A 17,942-nucleotide genomic window follows, 5' to 3' on the forward strand; every position below is an offset into this window, starting at 1 on the left:
CGCCGGGATTTTTCCGATGGGGGGTCGGGGCGGCCCCGGTCCTTCTTCTCCAATTGCTTCGTCCGATTGGAACCTCTAGGTACATCCATCTCCCTGATGGTCTGTGCAGTATTGCAATGAGTCGCAGCTTCACTGGGTAGCGGTGATACTGCGATCTTTCCTGTTAAGCGAGCCGAGGTCAAGCGGCAGGATTGCTCGCGTTGCCGACTGTCAAGGTTAAATAAAATATATACTTTCGGCACCCCCGAAGCTACTATGTGGAGTGAGTGTAACTCAACATTATAATAGAACAGGAATAATAACACAAGACTGCTTCCAAGGTTGGATTCTGCGCCGTAACGAGGAAGCATCACTCGCAAGATATGACCCTGTATTAACCGTCATTCCAAGACCGGTGATCAAGCGTCCCGTAGGTCGTCAAAGGCAGTCAGTGCTTCATGACGCATACCTCGACGCGTGCTATATATTTCGCTCTCTATGTCTGCTTATTTGAATTGTGCAGACAATATTCCGACGCTCTTTTCATAGTGGTATATGTAAAAACAAGAGATTGAAGCTATTTATCAAAGAATCTATTCAAAATCACTAACATGTCCTTCGCCATCCTCGTAACAAGTCTCTCCCAGCTGTCTATACAATCATCTACACATACAGACTATAATCAGACAAAAGATTCAAACCACCACATAGATACCCTGTTCAGTACTTCGCATGATGGCCAGTCAACCCCCCCTGCTCTCCACACTCAACCCCATCCGCCAACTCAAAGCTCACGGCACAAGCCCCCCCATCCGCGATCCCCAACCCAAAGAACTCAACGCCACTATCTCCCTCACCCTTCCCTAAACTGCCCCTCCGCCCATTAAGCACCTCACACTTCTTCGGAATACCTGTCGGCCCAGCACTGCACCGGAACGAGTAAACCGCGTCCTTCAAACAGCCACCGTCGAGCCGGAACTCCTGGCCCACGTGCGCGCAGGGGACATACCCGTCGGGGTAGTTGGAGTTGTAGATGTCCTTTCCGTCTTTGTCAATTAGCCGGAAGGCGCTGTCGTGGTTTGCGGTGCCCGAGCCGCCGGGGCCGGAGACCGTGTTGAAGTTGGTGCCCATCCAGATGGCTTGGACTGGTTGGCCGGCTAGGGTCGGGGTTGCGCTGAGGACGGCGAGGAGAAGGCTGATGGGGATAAAGAAGTGCATTGTGGCTTTAGAGAGATTGATTTATGTTCGGGAGTTGATGGGGTGCTTAAGCTGTTGAGCGCAGTTTGTATTGTTGTTTGAGATTGACGATTGAGATTGGGATGGTTTGACATTGACACGAGCATGCTGATTGTACTTATACCTGAGCTTGAGATCAACACGATCAAGGTATGATGTCAAAACTTCTACCCTCGTGATGTATACAAAGTTATACTACACAGCCCCGGATAGGGTGCAGACGATCTCGCGCCCAGTGATCTCATCTCTTGTTTAAAGCTTGATCGTGGAGAACAAGAGCCCCAGAGGGGTACGCCCGCGCAGAATCTTACTCATTTTGTCAGTGATCTGCAGGCTATCTTTCGGGTTCCTGTTAGTTTCGAGTATGGTCTCCGGGGTAGCATTGGGGGCCGTTCGGCCGGCAGCAGATCCAACGTGCTCTGGTGTACGAGATGGGTTATGTTCAGCGCCGATATAGAACCAAGCCTCAGAGTGTTCTAGGGCTGCCAGGAAATATCGCAATGGATGATATCATAGATGGACTAGGCTCGACATAACAGCACTTGTCTATGTCGCCCGGGGTAGCAGGGCAGACGTTTGATGGAGACAATACAAAAAGCGAATACTATTATTAAGGTGGTTGATATATGCAGTACAAATTCAAGGGAGCTTGTTATAGTAGTTACATTAATATGGATATAATGAAAGGCAATACCTAAGCTATCCTTAGTTACCTAGAGCTAGTTGAACTAAGGAAGAAAGGAGAGGGCTGTTATAGTAGTCAAGATGCTGTTTGATCTGCTGGACATTCTATTGGCAGATAAAGGATGTGGCAGAAAAGCAAAGTCCGACAGACATTCTGAACCAGTTTGCTATATTTAGTTACATTAGCAACGGCAAGTCTCAGCCTCTAAAGTACCTATTTCTGGGGGCGACGAGGGCGGGTGTCGAGGGAGGAAGCTGACGAAGTGGACCGGGGGAGTATCAGAACGCGTGCTGGTGCTTTCGGGCAGGGTGTAGTAAACTGCGTCCCTGCTCTTATGATGCTAGTTCTGTGGTTTTATAGTGTTAGGAGGAATGCTATTGTCCATGATCGTAATGGCCGGCCTCTTATTCTTCTTGTGTTCAACGCCGCCATGACGACATTTGACCGGACCACCCTAGGCAAAAATATCTAGGCAATTCTAATCACCCTTGGCACAGGCTTGGTATATACCTAATGGTTCTACTAATGGCTGCTTAGTTCGCTGTCAACGTCCATTGCTATTACTTGCAAACGCTTGGAAACAATAGGTATTGCAGTACTCGATCTATGCTAACCTTTGCTATTCACGGAGTAAAGGTTCATACTATGGAGAGACTGATACCCTTCCAGGGCATGATTACACGTTGTCTTGATATCTGCATATTTTGAGTAACTGACACTAAGCTAGCGGATACAATAGAATATCGCCAATCCCCGAGTAGCCTATCGGATGTAGATCGCAGAGGGATAGCCTTTTGGTATACGCCAGAAGCCGCACGAGGACAGTTATAAGTACCAACCCTTTTCTCTCCAACAGATGCGATTTTTCCCATCACCAGCGCACAGTGAAATTGACACCAAATTCCAACGTTCCTCCAGTATGACCCCCATCCAAGCACTTGATAGGCTCGTATTAAGCCAGGCTACACAGCGAAAACAAGAAATAAAAGTCGGTTTCTTCGCTCTCCAAACTACCGACGATGAAGTCCGCCTATCCCCTCCTCGCGCTTGGCCTCTACGCAACATCAGCGCTTGCAGTCGGGAATGTCTTTGCGTATGACTGCTAGGACTGCAACTGCAACGCGAAGCGAAGTTTCGGAGACACCTCGTTCGGCGACTGCATTGACCTTCCAGACTCCTGGTCGATGGGTCTTAGCGATTCCGGGGCAGTGGGTAAACAGACTGTCAAGTGTACCGTCTTCCCGAACTATGGCTGCCAGGGCCAATCGCAGGATATGGGCATTCACGACGGTGAATCTTGGGGGTGTACAAACACACAGATCAGCTGGATCCGCTCTGTGGTTTGTGTCGAGAACTAGAGATGGGTCAGATGTGGCCTTTAGCCTCCTGATAGGAGGGATAGTTTAGGGCAATGCAATGGTTGATACTTGTAATAAGACGTACTGTTACCGTGGTATGTAACTCTTTCAGGGGTCTTGTAGGAGGGAATTCAAGTTGTGAGAGCTGCGTCCGATAGATATATCTTATCTATTTTTTTCCCGCCAGACATTGCTACCTCAGCTGGTCTTGTTGAACTCGAAGACAGCAAGCTACAGTACTGGACACGGTAGGTCATAACACCAACAAGCGAGTCATGGACTGAACGTGTTGCAGTTGAGGGTGTAGGGATGGGATAGATCAATAAGCATCAACCCGCCAAAAGCAACAGTGGCCTTCAATAGCTGTAACATAGTATTATAAGTCTTGAGATATACTGCAATAAGCTCCTGCGCATGCCTACTACAGGTACACGTATACGCCTGTTGCTTCGAGTTGCACCTCAACCTGAGCCGAAACATCCCGCTACGCCAGGGTGTTGAGTGGCATTAACCTGTACTAGCTCTCATACCAAATCTCTTAAGACAACAATCATCTTCGTGCGATGTTATCCGGCTACATCCTGATTTATACCTTGAGAACAGGATTCTCCCAACCCAACCGTTATATCGTGAATGATGTAAAGACTCTGCATATATTACAGACAGAACTGCGAGTAGGGGGCACTACTGTATCTCCATTCCCGCTCTCCCGAACTTTGCCAGCTGCCAGATATCTGACTGGGACGCAGCAGCATTACGGGGTTGGATTAGGCCTAGACTTGGGGCTAGGTTCTGGAAGGAAATTGTTGTTGATTATTGTATGTCTGCCTAGGATCGCTTCCCTACTGTTGTCCGGATTGTGTTAGATTCTTGGACATAGCGCTTGCGAATAGAAACATTGCCTATAGGCTTTCTACTTGGAGGTTCAAGCACATACGACCACAGGGAGTGGAGAACAGGGCTTCCCGTCCGCTCAGCCGTACTTAAGCCACTCGCCGGCTGGTTAGTAGTATGGTGGGTGACCACATGCGAATCCCAGCTGTTGTATGTTTTTTGCGAGCGTAGCGAGCATTTATACTTCTTATTTGCCTGTTCTGCAAGCTACGCTCTTCAGTTACAGCCCAGACGGGGAGATAGCCGCGGTTCGCGCAAGCCGGTGCGCAGTAGGGCTACATGGTTGCTGGTATATCATGTAAACTATTCTAGGCACTTGGCGAAGGAAAATGGTGCTACTTGATTTCTAACGAGTATCGAGGACATGGAGCATACGCGGCATGGGAATGAGCTAGCCCTGACTCCCAATCAATTTGGCGGAGGTAAATTGTCCTTATCTAGTTGATACCAAATCTACAGCGAAATTGGGACTAAAAAATGAGGAAAGGAATGGTGATAGGAAACATATCCACCTCGTGGCTCGCAAATCATTGTAACGGTAGATTTGCGCAGTAATATCCGTTAATTTATGCTAAAGCGCCCATTCATCCGATGGCCAATAATCCGACTCAATAGTCCCCTGTGCAACCACCTTGGATAATACCTATCTAATCTTCCGCCCTGATAAAAAGCCCCGGACAAAGTCTAGGCGTGATAAGCATGCGTGATCGCCGTGTACCGATCCACGATCTGTCTCGTCCAACTGTCGAGTTTTCATTATACTGGAGAAGGACCATGCAGATGATGCCGCTGCTGCAGCTCGTATGTGTCAGCCGCACCCCCGTTTTCCGGCCGTGTAGGCAGCTGGAAATGACGAGAATGGTAAGCAGAGGTACTTGACTCGGCAATACCGTCCTGCACCGCGTCCCCAGTCCTGTCTATGGAGCAAGACGCACTAATCGTGGGATCTGTTGGTTCCGCGCCCCATTCGCGGATCGGGTGTGCACGGCCCTTCTTCCAGGGCTCGAACAGGGACGGAAAGTACTGGCGGTAGGCGATGGTGGCGCATAAGGTTCCTAGCAGGGCGCCGGTTATCACGTCGAACGGGTGGTGTCTTGCGTCCATGATCCGGGAGACGGCGATTAGGGTTGCGCCGACGGAGGGCAGGAGGACAAGAAATAGCTTCCATACTTCGCCTTTCTTGTCCATGATGTGGAGCTTGCCGCTGAGCTAGAGGGAGAGGTAGAAGAGGCCGGCGAAGGATGCTAGATTTCGGGGTTAGTGAGGCAGCGAGTGATTAAGTGGGTGGGGTTCTTAAGCGTTTAGTTCCTTACAGCTGCTATGGCCTGGGGACAGTTAGCGGCCGTATAGGGGCTTGTATAAAGCTATTAAGGGGCTATTAAGGGTAACGGACCTGAAGGCCACGAACAAAATCTATTCTTTATAAGATGATGCTCGCCCTTGCAAATACTCGAATCTAAGAGCCTGAATAGAAACCTATCTTTACTGCCTGGTTAGGGCTAACACTGATCGAGGAAGTCTGGTCTTGGTTTGCTAGTTGCATTCTTTAAGGCCTGGGTAATCGCGAAGTATAATGCCTGAGATAGGGCGAGACCGACAAATCCGCAATTTAGTTGCCATAGTCTACTCTTCTAGGAATAAGTGCTTTCAAGTCGCGTACCCTGTTGTCTATGTGAGAAAAGCCCGTTAATAAATAGAGTGTAAATAGCGATTATCAGGAATAGTGCACTACTAGAGCAGGCAATAGCCGTACTAATTGAGATTCGCTCATGTTCCGCGTATAGATATTAGAGGGATATGGTGTTTAGGGAAAAGTGTTAGTGGTGCAGTTTAATTCTATCAAGGATATAGAACCCGACAGTGCAGGTTCTAAGAAGCGTTAGTGGTCAGGAGGACTAGGCTTGATGGAAATATAGAGATCGAACACGATAATGGCGTAATCGAGGATATATCTATGAGGAAGAAGAAGGTCAGTATTTAGCAGCATTGGGATCTCCGGCACTTGGGTCTCACGATATAGCTTGTCGCCCGCGGCCTGAGTACTCTAAAGAGCCCAGTTTGATCCAGGGAGGAGCCATTAGATGAATTGAAGCAACTGCAGGCACAGATCAAAGCAGGAAATCAGGGAGAGTGACGATGAACAGGTATAGAGAGCGGTACTCGAACGCCTTAACATTTATATATACTACGAGCCCTCTACGTCCTATCTATGCCTAATAGAGGAGGAAATGCGCTGCCTGGTGAACTCAAACCACGCCAGCGTGGCCTTGGGCTGGCTATCAGTTCCAACGGTTTACCATTACCACCTCCGCGATACTAGAGGGCGGCTGTTAGTCGTGGACACAACACATGTTACGTCGGAAAGAACGCGGTATCCGCTTGATAGTGGTCACTCGGCAGGGGTCTTTTCCGCTATTGTCCCCATTGGATGCTGCATTCGTATTCAGTGAACAGGGTCTCGCACGTACAGCCACCGTCAGGTTGAATAACCAGGAATGGCTGTTATACCGCGCGGTGATGTCACAATACTACCTAGTATAGACCATCCAGCAGCTGCCCCCCCGTTGCACCGAATCTCGAGTGTCACCAGCTGACATGACTGCCTGGCACATAGGAAACCCAAGTGAAATGGTCAAGTTCCCAATTACGCCAGTAAGTTCCAAGGCAAAAGTCGTGGACGAGACTAGAGGTGCACGAGCCAACCTCCTCCCGCTTAGTTGGTCGAATGAATACTCTGCATAGTTCAATGATGAATATCCTAAACATAAAACCTTGACCATTTCACTATGGTAAAGGACCTAAAACCCCGAAACAGAATGGAAGGTTAAAGCAACATCAGAAACAAGAGCCCCAAGCAAGTCCGAAAAGGAGATGTTCCTTTCGAACTCCAACCTTAGTCTGAAGCTCGAAGTGCGTTATTCGGGACTGACCACTAACCTGTTCAACTACCACAAAAGGCAACCTGCGCGTCAAACACACGTAAGCACATAGCGCCCTATGCTTTGTTATTTTATCTTTAATCGAAGTGTTATGTAAACCGACTGTAGTCTAGTTTATGCGGCGCCAGGGACGGTGACTTGCCTCGGCGCATCCACATATGTTCACCACTTCTCCATCCTACGCAGCGATAGACTATTAGCTAGTAATTTGGCTGCCCCTCAACAAGCAAATTCAGTGTAATACGTACGTTGGTGAATACGGTGCAGACGGATCCAGGTCCCGCGCATTCGCTAAGCTGCACTGTTGGGTTGACTGGCGCGGTCTGCAAGGTGGGCTTGCGGCTCTCTTGCTCGACAATGGTTATCTCCCAGGGGGCAGCATAAGAGGCTGCCAGAAAAAGTGTAAAAGATAGAAATATATTGGACTACATGCTGAAGGGGAGAGCTGTCTGTCTCTGTATTGGTCTTGTAATGAGGCTTTGGTGGGAGGTAGAGGGAAGATGGATGAGAATGCGCGCCTGAGAAGAGTTGGGACACTGGACGACTATATATATATTGATTCTTTTCTCTCCGCTGGATGGCACAAATTACAGGGATTAACAGCACTTGGGGCCCCTCTTTGACTCCGCCAACTCAGGACTATCTGTCCAGCTGATCTTACGGTGGAAATAGCAGGCATGTGCTACCACTAATGTTGGTGCTTGTGTAGTGCATGTGTCCAAGACGACAGGGAATCCAAGGGAAACAAAGTTCAACACGTGTTTGCATGCGATTGGCGTGGCAAAAGGAAATCAAAATGGGTTACAGGCTCAGGGCAGACAACACTACCTAATAATCCATGAAGGTTGTATATCCAGATACGTAATTGCTTGAAATGTCAACGCGAGATAGACGCTGCATATATAGTCAAAGGCCTGTGTAGTGGTCAGAAACCTCCGGAGCAGATTAAGCTCATTGAGCCGCCAGCGAGATTAGAAGTACGAACCACTTCACCTAACATTACAGAACAACGATGAATGTAGCTAGAAGAACATGGTAATCTGGATCTAAGTTATTTTCTCAGAAACAGATCATCTCTACCTGACGGCAGAGGGCGGAGCCCATCTCGTTATTGGCCCGCAAAGTACGTTCTGCTTACCTCCTCATCTGCCGTGCTGCGAAAGGGCACCGGAGGGCTTCAGAATTACGGTAAAAGGAGCACTTGGAGGTAGGCAGGTATTCGCATCCTCGTGTAACAGCAGGATCTCTGATATTATTGATACCATCAAGAAACTCATACGCACTGAAGCATCTGCTCCAAGCATGCCGAGAGGGCAATCCGGAATCAATAAAGCTTTTTTTTATTTGCAAGAGAATATTGCCGTATGTCATGCCTGTATATCGCTCACTACTTCCACTCAGCGACCTTTTCTCGGATGTGCAACTTGGTCTGGCCAGCTTGGAGATCACTCCGGTAGGTAGGTCGTTTTTGGAAGACTGTCACTATATCAGACCCGCCGAACTGGAAGTAGGAAATGTTTTGTCCCTTCTCCAAGAACTGTCCTTCTTTCACAGTGAGAACGACCGAGGAGACCTGGGCCATTCCCATGGGCAAAACCGCAACCAAGCCATTGTCAGTGGATTTTTTGTTGCCTTTGCTGTCGTAGCTGGTGTCGATCACAATGAGGCCACGAGTCTGGCACCATTGATAACCAGCGTGATCGGGTGCAGTGATACCGGCGTCAGGTTTTGGACCGTTAGCAGCAGGCTGCTCAGACTGGTTTTTCTCAAGGTGATTGGTCTCCTTATACCGCGCAAGAAGTTTCATCTGACTCTCGGAATTGGTTTTCTTCTCAAGGTTCGAAGTGTTGACCGATCGTCGCTGTTGCTCTTGGGGACTGATGACAACACCTCGCTCGGGATAGATGGTCGTTTTACCATCCTTGGTTGTGGATTGAGCGACTTGCAGGTAAACTTGTTCCTGGATATTCTTGGTCTCGATGACTTTTCCTTCCACCGGGGCATGCTGACGGTGGTAATCGGTAGGGCCGAGGAAAGCATGCGTGAAGCTACCGTTGTCATACACCGTATCTTCGCTGATGGATCGGACCAAGTCTTTGATGGGCCATGTGATACCCTTGATATCAACAGTCACCTCAGCGGACTTAACATCAGCCGGATCGATATGTACAGACCCGTCCTCAATGTCCCACTGGCCGTTGAACACTGAATCTGCGCCCTGGATATTGCTGACTGGTGTAGAAACTCCAAATATTTCCAACCGACTCAGGTGTGGACATGTACTCGCCAACTCGGCGTGCAAACGCAACAAGCCAGTAAGAAAGCCATCTCAAATCGGTATTGGTGAATCGAGGCGCGATTGGAGTTTGAAGGTCGCTGAGCGCCTGCTGATTAAATGGCCAGTAGAACACAAGGATCTTTCTCAGGACTTCGTCTCCCGTGGAGCTGACTGTGGGAGTCCACTCAACGAGATGGTCGAGAAATTTGAGATAGCCATCCAGATCCTCAATGCACTCAGCCTTCATTTCCTGTTCGCCCCCAGCAACTGCGTCTGCAATGGCCCAGTTGAATAAGAATAGTCTATCCACCTTGATTGGAAGAGGATAGTCTCTCGTTTCTTTAGTATTGTAAATTGGGGTCCGCCGATTGATAAAATCAACAAGGTCCCGAACAATGGGATGTTTAGGCGGGTAGGTGATGGGCTTCTCCAGAGTGTTATCTTTGGAAGGAGTCATGATGGGAAAGTCCAAGGAAATATTTCTTACATAAGGAGAAGTGTAAATTCCACGGCGAAAGAAGTTGAATAATGAACTGTAATGCCTCAGTCTGGATTGCGGAACAACCCCGGAGAAGGAGGCTTCTATAGATAATATTGACCATCAAGAACGGTGCCAGGTTGGTGGTAACGTCACAGTTACGGCGTCATCAGTTCTAGACGGCAGTCTCATCCTTCAAGGATCTCGTGTAGATTGCACACTCACAGTGAGAATAAACGCCATATTGTCGACCTCAGCTAAGTGACTAGATGGGTCATGATGTAGATGCAGAGCATAACCACGGACTGGTCCATCTTCCTTCTTGCATCGATCGCAATAGATGCAACAGGTCTGACACTGATATTGTGGCTGGCTCGCTACGATTACTCATGTAGTGTGTAGTTTATGGCGACATATCAAATGCAACCTGCATGTACGGAAGGACGGGGAAGCTGCATTGCTTTCCGCCCGACGCAGGCACCCCACAACTAACCAAAGAACGAAATTCATACATGATGAGACTGTCATATCTTTTCGTGTACTGATCACGCAATGAGGCGTAGACAAAAGTGAGGAACTGTTAATGGGTGTGTGAACACCTCGAAAACGGCGGTGGTGTCAAAATTAGCTCTCGACAATGATTAGTAGCCTTTCCATGACAATCTCAGGAAAAAATGATCGACTACTTCTAGATAATAAAATGAATATGAAGATCAGGGAAGACAGGCAAGGTTGACAAATCTTGATCCAGGGGATGAGCTTTGCTCCCTAACTGGATGTACACATAATGCTTCAAGTTCAACAGACACGGTTACAATAAGATGGTGGAACAACCAATCGGATTAAGAAATAGTCGAGGGAAAGCAAATTCGAATAAATCTTTCCACGGAGACAGAGTGTCATGTGGAGCAGGTTGGAGGAGTGAACTCACCCTCAACCTAATTCGGTTGAACTTGCAGCCATAGAAGATTAACTGTTTATTTCATGCAGCATGAGATGGCAGCTTAAGCTGAACGTCATCGATTACCCGATTTCGTGCAGATTGTTGAGTTGGGCACTGTTTGCAGCGCGAAGATGGGGTGCCTACGCTGCCATGACATCTATGACGTTTCATCATGGTATTCGAGGGGTCGAGGAAGAGAATGACCTCTACATACATGATATCTCTACACAAGGCAAATAGTAGTTCTGGAAAGGCAGAAAATATCTGGGCATCAAATACAGCTTAACAGAGAAGCCATAGAAAGTCATGATATCATGCAGCCAAATCAATCGGTTTCTATCACCATCTGGTGCAAAACAACTATGGAATGCATCCGCTAAGTCTTTCTAGCAAAGAAGTGCTAGTAAGCACCAAACAGCTTCGTTCCCTCGATATAGTTTCTTCTATCGATTTTCTCGTTGGGCCCATGAGGTCCGTTATCCGCCGCACCCATCGGGAGCAACAGAAGACTCTTTTTGTCCCGAAGATTCTAGAGATACAATGCAGGCCCGATACTTCGAGCATTAGTAAAGAATCTCAATTAAAGTTTTTGAGTCGAAACTCACCTTCCACTCTCTCGGGTGTAGTCTGGATCAGTCTTGTAAACCTCCTTGGTAGCTTTGGCAGCCGCTGCGAAGTTGGGCTCCTCGCAGTTAGCCAACCAGAATGGAATATGTTCGGGGGAAACCCCTATGCTGAATTGACAATAACTGCCAAGCTTTTCAAATTCGTCTTGGAGATACTTTGTGACCGTGTCATTGACGGTTTGGCTATCCATGTTTGGCACGGTTCTGATGGAGAACGCGCCTGTCACTTTGTTCAGGATTGCCGTGCCTGGGTCGTCGCTTGCATCCGCCCTGTTGATCCCGTGGATCGAGAGCGACGGATATCTCCACTGGTGCATCATAATGTCGATTGGGTCCTTGTAGAGTGGCACGTTCGTATCGCCGATTGCGTCGGTGAAATCCTTCAACGTGTACCGGATTTTCTTGTACAGTGTCTTCTCTTTTTCGGTGAACTGTTCTACCTGGTCATTGATGCCAGGTATCACAATCTTGCCCTCGTTATCAACTAGTTTGGAAAGAAAGGCTAAAAAGGTCTATCATGGGCTCGGCAACAGCGCCTCCATAGATGCCGCTATGGAGCTGTTTGGGGGCCCCCATGATGGTGACCCTAAAGTAGTTGATGCCTCGAAGCCCATAGGTCAGATATGGGTTTTGGCGGTGTTCCAGTAGTTGTCGGCAATAACACCTCCGTCCACGTTTTTGACAAGATCATTGCCATACTTCTCAAGAAAGGCAGTGAGTCCCTCCGACGAGCTCTCTTCCATTCCTTCAAAGCAGAAGATGAGATTGACAGAAATTTCGACCCTGGCACTCTTGTGGGCTTCAATTGCATTTATCCATCTCAAAACCGGTTCCTTGTCATCAGTAGAGCCCCGTCCATATAGTCGCTCCCCATTAGGGCCTTGGACTCTGGTAAGCGTAAAGGCCGGGTACGACCAACAGGTCAACTCTGGCTGAACATCATAGCGGCCGTAGACGAGAACGGTTTTCTTGTTATTTGAAGCGCTCTTTCTCGGGGAATACCAGGCAACAAGAATCGGGGGCAGATCGAGGTCTGGATCTGTTGGCTGCCTTTTCTTTTGCTTCCCCAGGCAATATGGTTGCACTTCAGCTCCGAATTTTAGGCGCAGCTCTACCTTCAGGAGCTTTTCCATCTGGAAAGAATGTCAGCTTTTGATAATGCATACCCATATCTGCTCAGCCACTGATTACTTACCTTCACGACATCTGGGCGCTTATTTGCCTCACTGGAAATCGACTCGAGGGAAATAGCCGTAGCCAGTCCTAAAGTCGGTGTGGGTTACAAGTTCGAATATTCATCAAATAGAGTCACTTACTTTTGTTAATAAACTCGGTATCTGCGAGGTCATCGACTCTGAGAAGACGCATGTTAGTGAACAAGACAACATCATTTGCACTTAGCTTGAAGCAAACTCAGCATAAAATCTCTTCAAGGCTTCAGACATGATTAATCAAGGTAGAAAGATAGTCACTGTAATGCTCGAATAGATAGTAATGTAGGATACTGGGTTAGAGACAAACTCGATGACCTTGAGAATTGAGGGTACCTATCTATATATGTACCTCTTATTCATCCGTCTCCTGGGCGGTACAGTCTCGAGTTCTATTTGCTATGGGCATACGGCTCTGCTAATTACAAAAATTCTTACAAACTGTAGTATTATGCTAGATGGGGTAGTGTTACAGTCACCTTCTGCATTCTGGGTGGAGCTACAATGCGTTGCCTTGGTAAAATAAGCATAAGTTGGCGATCCATGAAAGATCATGTCTGGTAGAATGAAGCCTTTGCGTCACTTCGATTTCCATACATGCTATTCAGCTGCTCTCTGCCGCTGCGCTGCAGGACTGAGATATCTGACGTCAAGAGCTGACTACCCGTAAGGGTCATCAATGCGCTACGTCTTTCTAAATGCATAACTCCCACCCATATATAGGAAATGCACGCAACGACTGAGTTGGCTTTGCATCCTTAAAAAGCAGGATAGATAATAGAGGGAAAGTATCAATATAGATATGCCCCCTGTTTTGTCTTTTGCAAATGTCAGACGGCCGAAATTATTTGGCTGTTTGTGTAAATGAGATCCACATGTTAGCTCACTCGAGTTTGAGTTGTCAGGATTTCCAAGCACCCACCGTGGGTTTGTTTGTATGGAGAAGTGACCCTTGTGAGGGGTTCTGGTTGTCATGAATAATCTTCTGACTGTTTACTGTAAAGTTGGCCGAGAAAATCAGAATGAGAGGTAGAAAATAGCTATCTGCGCAATTTGTTTCGACAGCATTAAACCTATCCGCGATGTCCTGGCTGTAGGAGACACGTTCGATCGTAGAAAGCCGCTCGCTTCTACCTTAGGAAACTATAACAGGTAACAGGATAGAATGAGAGCGAGTACCTCAGGCGTAAAGCTTTGCAAGCTCAGACCTATATATATTCTTATGCTCACCTTCCCCGCGCGACCGAAGCTTAAGAAGGAGACACAAACCTTGTCTGAAACAGAGAAGTGCACTCCACATACTTTGTATATCTTGTTCAGGATAGGCGGCGATTGCCTGCAGGTGATCAGCAGGTGATTGGGATCTGGATGAGCTTAACTTAATCTCTCTACCATTGGCTAAGGGATTTTTTGTGACTGGAACCACTGACATCTTTAAATTACGTCAGAGCTAGGACAATGGCAGCAAAATAGACATAAAGCCAGGGAGCAGCTTTCAACCTGTTCGCTTTGCTTGATTCTTTTGCTGAACCTCCCATGCCCACCAAGCTCCAAGTCCTCGCACTTGTCTCACCTAAAGCTATATTGTTGAGGGAGCATATCTTGTATCTGTCCGAGCAAATGTTATCTGGGCAGTAGATCATTCAAAGTTCATTCGTCCTCTATACCATATCTAGAGAGCTTAGGAACCTTTATCCAAGTGCTCTTTAGGTATATCACCACCCACATCCCTGCCTTATTTACCACTTTGTATAACCTATAGGCCGCTCTGGCCGGAGGCTACGCATGGTTTTATTAAGTTTGGATAGAATTAGATATGCTAATACTAGGGCCTTAAGCTCTGTAATTTCGAGATTTAAGCTTTAATTTTAGTAAGAGTATTTCATAGATATCTCTATAAATATATTAGCCGCGAACTAGAGGGTTGTTAAATATCCTGGTATTCTATAATACTAACCTTTAATCAGGGTCAAGCAAGTAGATAACATTACTATTTAGAGGTTTTATTCTTAAAGCCTCTTGCAGCTACAGCTATATATTTAATAGCTTATATAATTTTCTACTTAACTAATATATAAGAGGTTTACTAGGGGAATAGAATAAAAATAAAAGGGTATCTAAATTACTATTATAGGGCCCTTACCCCTAGAAGCCTTAAAAGTATAAGAAGTCTAGTAGTATATATTACTATAAGCCTATTCCTAACTAGTTTAAATAATATATAGATAGCTAATAATAATAAGCTTTCTTAGTTCTTTAGATATGGCTTCCTATACCCAAGGACGTCGTGGACATTGATATTCGATCTTATGTTCGTCAGGAGCTTCGAACCGGTCGCAAGTTTCAAAGGTGGAAGTCGAGCCCGAAGGTCCTGGAAAAAGTCGAAGCGGAACTCATGAAAAAGGCCAGAGGAATGTATAGACTCCCATTGTCCATGACTTTACGGTACGCTGTTGCTAATATTGCGCGAATCGACATAGGTTTCGATGGGCATCCTGCCAACTTGACGTCTTGAAGGATTGCTCAACAGTACCACAGGTAGACGACTGCCTGGAAACTCTCCCCAGTGGCCTAGATGAAACATATGCGAGAATGTTACGCAAGATTCACAAGGTCCACCAACCTGATGCATTACGGCTGCTACAACTTTTACTTTATTCGGTATGGCCACTGACTATTGAAGAGGCTATGGACGCAATACTGGTCGACATCGGTAGCAACCCGGCTTTTGATCCAGACCTTAGGATGCCCGACCCCGAAGAGATTGCTACGATTTGTCCAGGTTTGATTTCTATCACTAGGATAACGCACGAGTCTCTTCCACCATGGGCCTCGGACTCGGACTATGATTCGGACGATTCCTCGTGGAGCAATACAGCTCAAACCGGAGTAGCCATTGATCCACCGGTACAAAAAGAACTTATCATGGCTAAAGAACTCCAGATAGCGCATTTATCTGTTAGAGAATACCTTCTTTCGGGACGTGTCCCAGTCGCAGTCCTCCGAGCAGGCCTGGAGAGGACCGCAGCAACAATGGCGATTGCAAAGACTTGTCTGGAATATATGTGCTACCTTGGCTATTCCTATCAATCTGAAGTGGAGGCTTACATCTCCAAATGCGAGTCCCTAGAATTGAACAGCCACGGTGGACAGAAACGAAGAGAGCTTTCAACAGAGATCACGGCCAGAATTCAAAAAGAATGTCCCCTCGCGAATTACGCAACCTATAACTGGGCCAGACATGCTTTTCAGGTCCAGGACCAGGGATCCATACAGAAATCGATCATCGCCGCACTTCGTGATGTTCAGTCTCCCTTGTCCCTCTGGTCTCACGTGTATATGGGGGTATACGGAACAAGTTTCTACCAGTCTCACACATGCGGCCCAATAACTTATTTGTCTAGACTAGAGTTCAAATATGTTGTTCCAGCTCTACTGCGAGGATTCGTCCCTGGGGATCATAATTTGACAGCCGATATTGCTGAATGCTTTTTGGATGTCTGCGAAAATGGCAATCCGGAAATTAATCAGGCTTTTTTGCGAGAAAACACACCCCAGCACTGATTTGCTGGTTCAGGGCTTGCGGCGCGCATGTCAGCAGCGACATGCCTCCGCAGTCAGCTTTTAATTGAGCAAGGGGCTCTGAGCAATCCAAGTACATCTTGCGGTCCCCTTTATGATGCAGCTAAGACCGGCGACATGAGGGTTTTACAGCTTCTACTCGAAGGTGGAGCTAAGGAACTCGACGATTCCTTCTGTGAACTAGCCACTGATGCTAGATTAGAAGCGCTGGAGTTATTTCTGACTTGGGAACCCTCAATTATCTCCAAACGAGTCGCAAATAAAGCTCTCTGTCTTGCGTCCCGTCTAGGTCACGTGGAGGAAGTAGAACTACTCCTAGATCGTGGCGCGAAGGCAACATCCGCCCTTCAGCGTGCGTCAGAGCATGCCCGGTTGAAAATGGTGCGGCTGCTGTTGGCTCACGACACTCGCACGAATGCAAAGGAATAATCCAAGGCCCTTGCCGCTGCACTTCAGAACAACAAAAAGAAAAATTATAGACGCTTAAGAAATCCTGCTGCTGCTGAAGAGTATGGTGCTAAAGGCCACCCAAAGGAACTTCGAGCAGTTATCTCCAGAGCATCCGGGCAATGATGATTCTGCTTAGGACAGCACTTGCAGGTGGAATTTACCAACAGTTTCTGACATCGGGGACGGTCAAAGAGCAATGGGCTACACTTAATCTATGGATTATTGAATTGTACTAGGTGACAGCCTTAGTAAGTCTGGGAATATTGTAGCGCAACAGCCTGTTGTGTTGGACCAGATAATCTGTGTCCCTTAACTGGACTGGAAGGTCCTAGGTAAGATTATTAGCGCTAACAGTAATGATAATATTCATCTGTTGTAGCAAGTGTCAGGGAGTAATGCACGAGACCTCACCTGGACATTTCGAGAAGTCGCTATGTAGCTCAGCGTCCGCATGGTCAGCAGAGTCGTACCGTAGTCAAGATATCTTTGGGCATGCCATCCTTATTGTCAAGCCTCATTCGTTAAGAACTTCCTCCTCCTTCGCTTTACAGCCAAATTCAGCAAATGCGCTCGACGCATAGCTCTTTCAGTTCTTCCTTCTTCTCAGGACCATATAGTTTACTGTATATAGACAGTACAGGAAAACGGAATCAATAGACAAGTGAGTGTGCGAGGAGGAAGAATATGATTATTAAGCCAGATCGGCGAAAGGGTGACTGTAAACAAGCCCTCTGACTTGCTCCTACTCATCATTGAGGCTATTGTCTATGGACGAGCCAGGAGCGGAATTCCTGTATCCATTTGCAGAAAGAGCAGATCAAACGTGATACCTGCCTATCTGCACCCCATCGGACATCGCAACATTATATACTAGCTTCATGATTCTTTTTTATCTTTAATCCTTGGGTTCGTATGTATATGTAATCTAGGTTGCAGAGGGACTTATCTACCTGCCGTCCGTTTACGCTGATGTCTGCGAAGTTACGGATCTCGTCTTATGTGATGTCGGCTTCTGTCTTGGTGAAGAAGTCGCCACTTTTGCTTTCCCATTCCCTAGCTTGGCGGCGAATAAGTATAAAGGGTGAACGTGATTGCGCCCAATAAGAAGTGAGGGTTAGCTGGTATGAGCATGGAGGTATGGAGCGGAAGCGCGGGAAAATCACAGCAGAGGCATTATCGATCTGGAAGCCAGAATGGGCTTCTTCTGTCGGTGTTTGCTGAGGCATATGGTGGGGAGTCTAAGGGGGGCAATAGAATGCCGGGGATGAAGACAGACCTTGATC

General features: G+C 47.2%; 5 protein-coding genes across 5 annotated transcripts; 1 reads left to right on the forward strand and 4 right to left on the reverse strand.

The window, feature by feature from the left end:
• Positions 1–699: 699 nt before the first annotated feature.
• BJY04DRAFT_222490 (uncharacterized protein) lies at positions 700–1,197 on the reverse strand (the record flags this gene model as incomplete). The annotated part of the gene is made up of 1 exon (XM_073717390.1): positions 700–1,197. One exon carries the CDS (start codon positions 1,195–1,197, stop codon positions 700–702), a length of 498 nt encoding a protein of 165 aa, XP_073566803.1.
• A 1,767-nt stretch (positions 1,198–2,964) lies between these two features.
• BJY04DRAFT_222491 (uncharacterized protein) lies at positions 2,965–5,340 on the reverse strand (the record flags this gene model as incomplete). The annotated part of the gene is made up of 2 exons (XM_073717391.1): positions 2,965–3,254; positions 5,088–5,340. 2 exons carry the CDS (start codon positions 5,338–5,340, stop codon positions 2,965–2,967), a joined length of 543 nt encoding a protein of 180 aa, XP_073566804.1.
• A 3,138-nt stretch (positions 5,341–8,478) lies between these two features.
• Positions 8,479–9,826, reverse strand: BJY04DRAFT_222492 (phosphatidylserine decarboxylase; the record flags this gene model as incomplete). The annotated part of the gene is made up of 2 exons (XM_073717392.1): positions 8,479–9,319; positions 9,375–9,826. 2 exons carry the CDS (start codon positions 9,824–9,826, stop codon positions 8,479–8,481), a joined length of 1,293 nt encoding a protein of 430 aa, XP_073566805.1.
• A 1,364-nt stretch (positions 9,827–11,190) lies between these two features.
• Positions 11,191–12,861, reverse strand: BJY04DRAFT_210238 (Zn-dependent exopeptidase; the record flags this gene model as incomplete). The annotated part of the gene is made up of 7 exons (XM_073714223.1): positions 11,191–11,299; positions 11,330–11,344; positions 11,396–11,928; positions 12,079–12,549; positions 12,612–12,679; positions 12,733–12,770; positions 12,830–12,861. The coding sequence occupies 7 exons, from the start codon at positions 12,859–12,861 to the stop codon at positions 11,191–11,193; spliced, it is 1,266 nt and encodes a 421-aa protein (XP_073566806.1).
• A 2,358-nt stretch (positions 12,862–15,219) lies between these two features.
• BJY04DRAFT_222495 (uncharacterized protein) lies at positions 15,220–16,191 on the forward strand (the record flags this gene model as incomplete). The annotated part of the gene is made up of 1 exon (XM_073717393.1): positions 15,220–16,191. One exon carries the CDS (start codon positions 15,220–15,222, stop codon positions 16,189–16,191), a length of 972 nt encoding a protein of 323 aa, XP_073566807.1.
• Between the last annotated feature and the right edge of the window lie 1,751 nt (positions 16,192–17,942).

The sequence above is a fragment of the Aspergillus karnatakaensis genome (assembly GCF_047715665.1).
Source record: "Aspergillus karnatakaensis strain CBS 102800 unplaced genomic scaffold BJY04scaffold_60, whole genome shotgun sequence".
Lineage (NCBI taxonomy): Eukaryota > Fungi > Ascomycota > Eurotiomycetes > Eurotiales > Aspergillaceae > Aspergillus > Aspergillus karnatakaensis.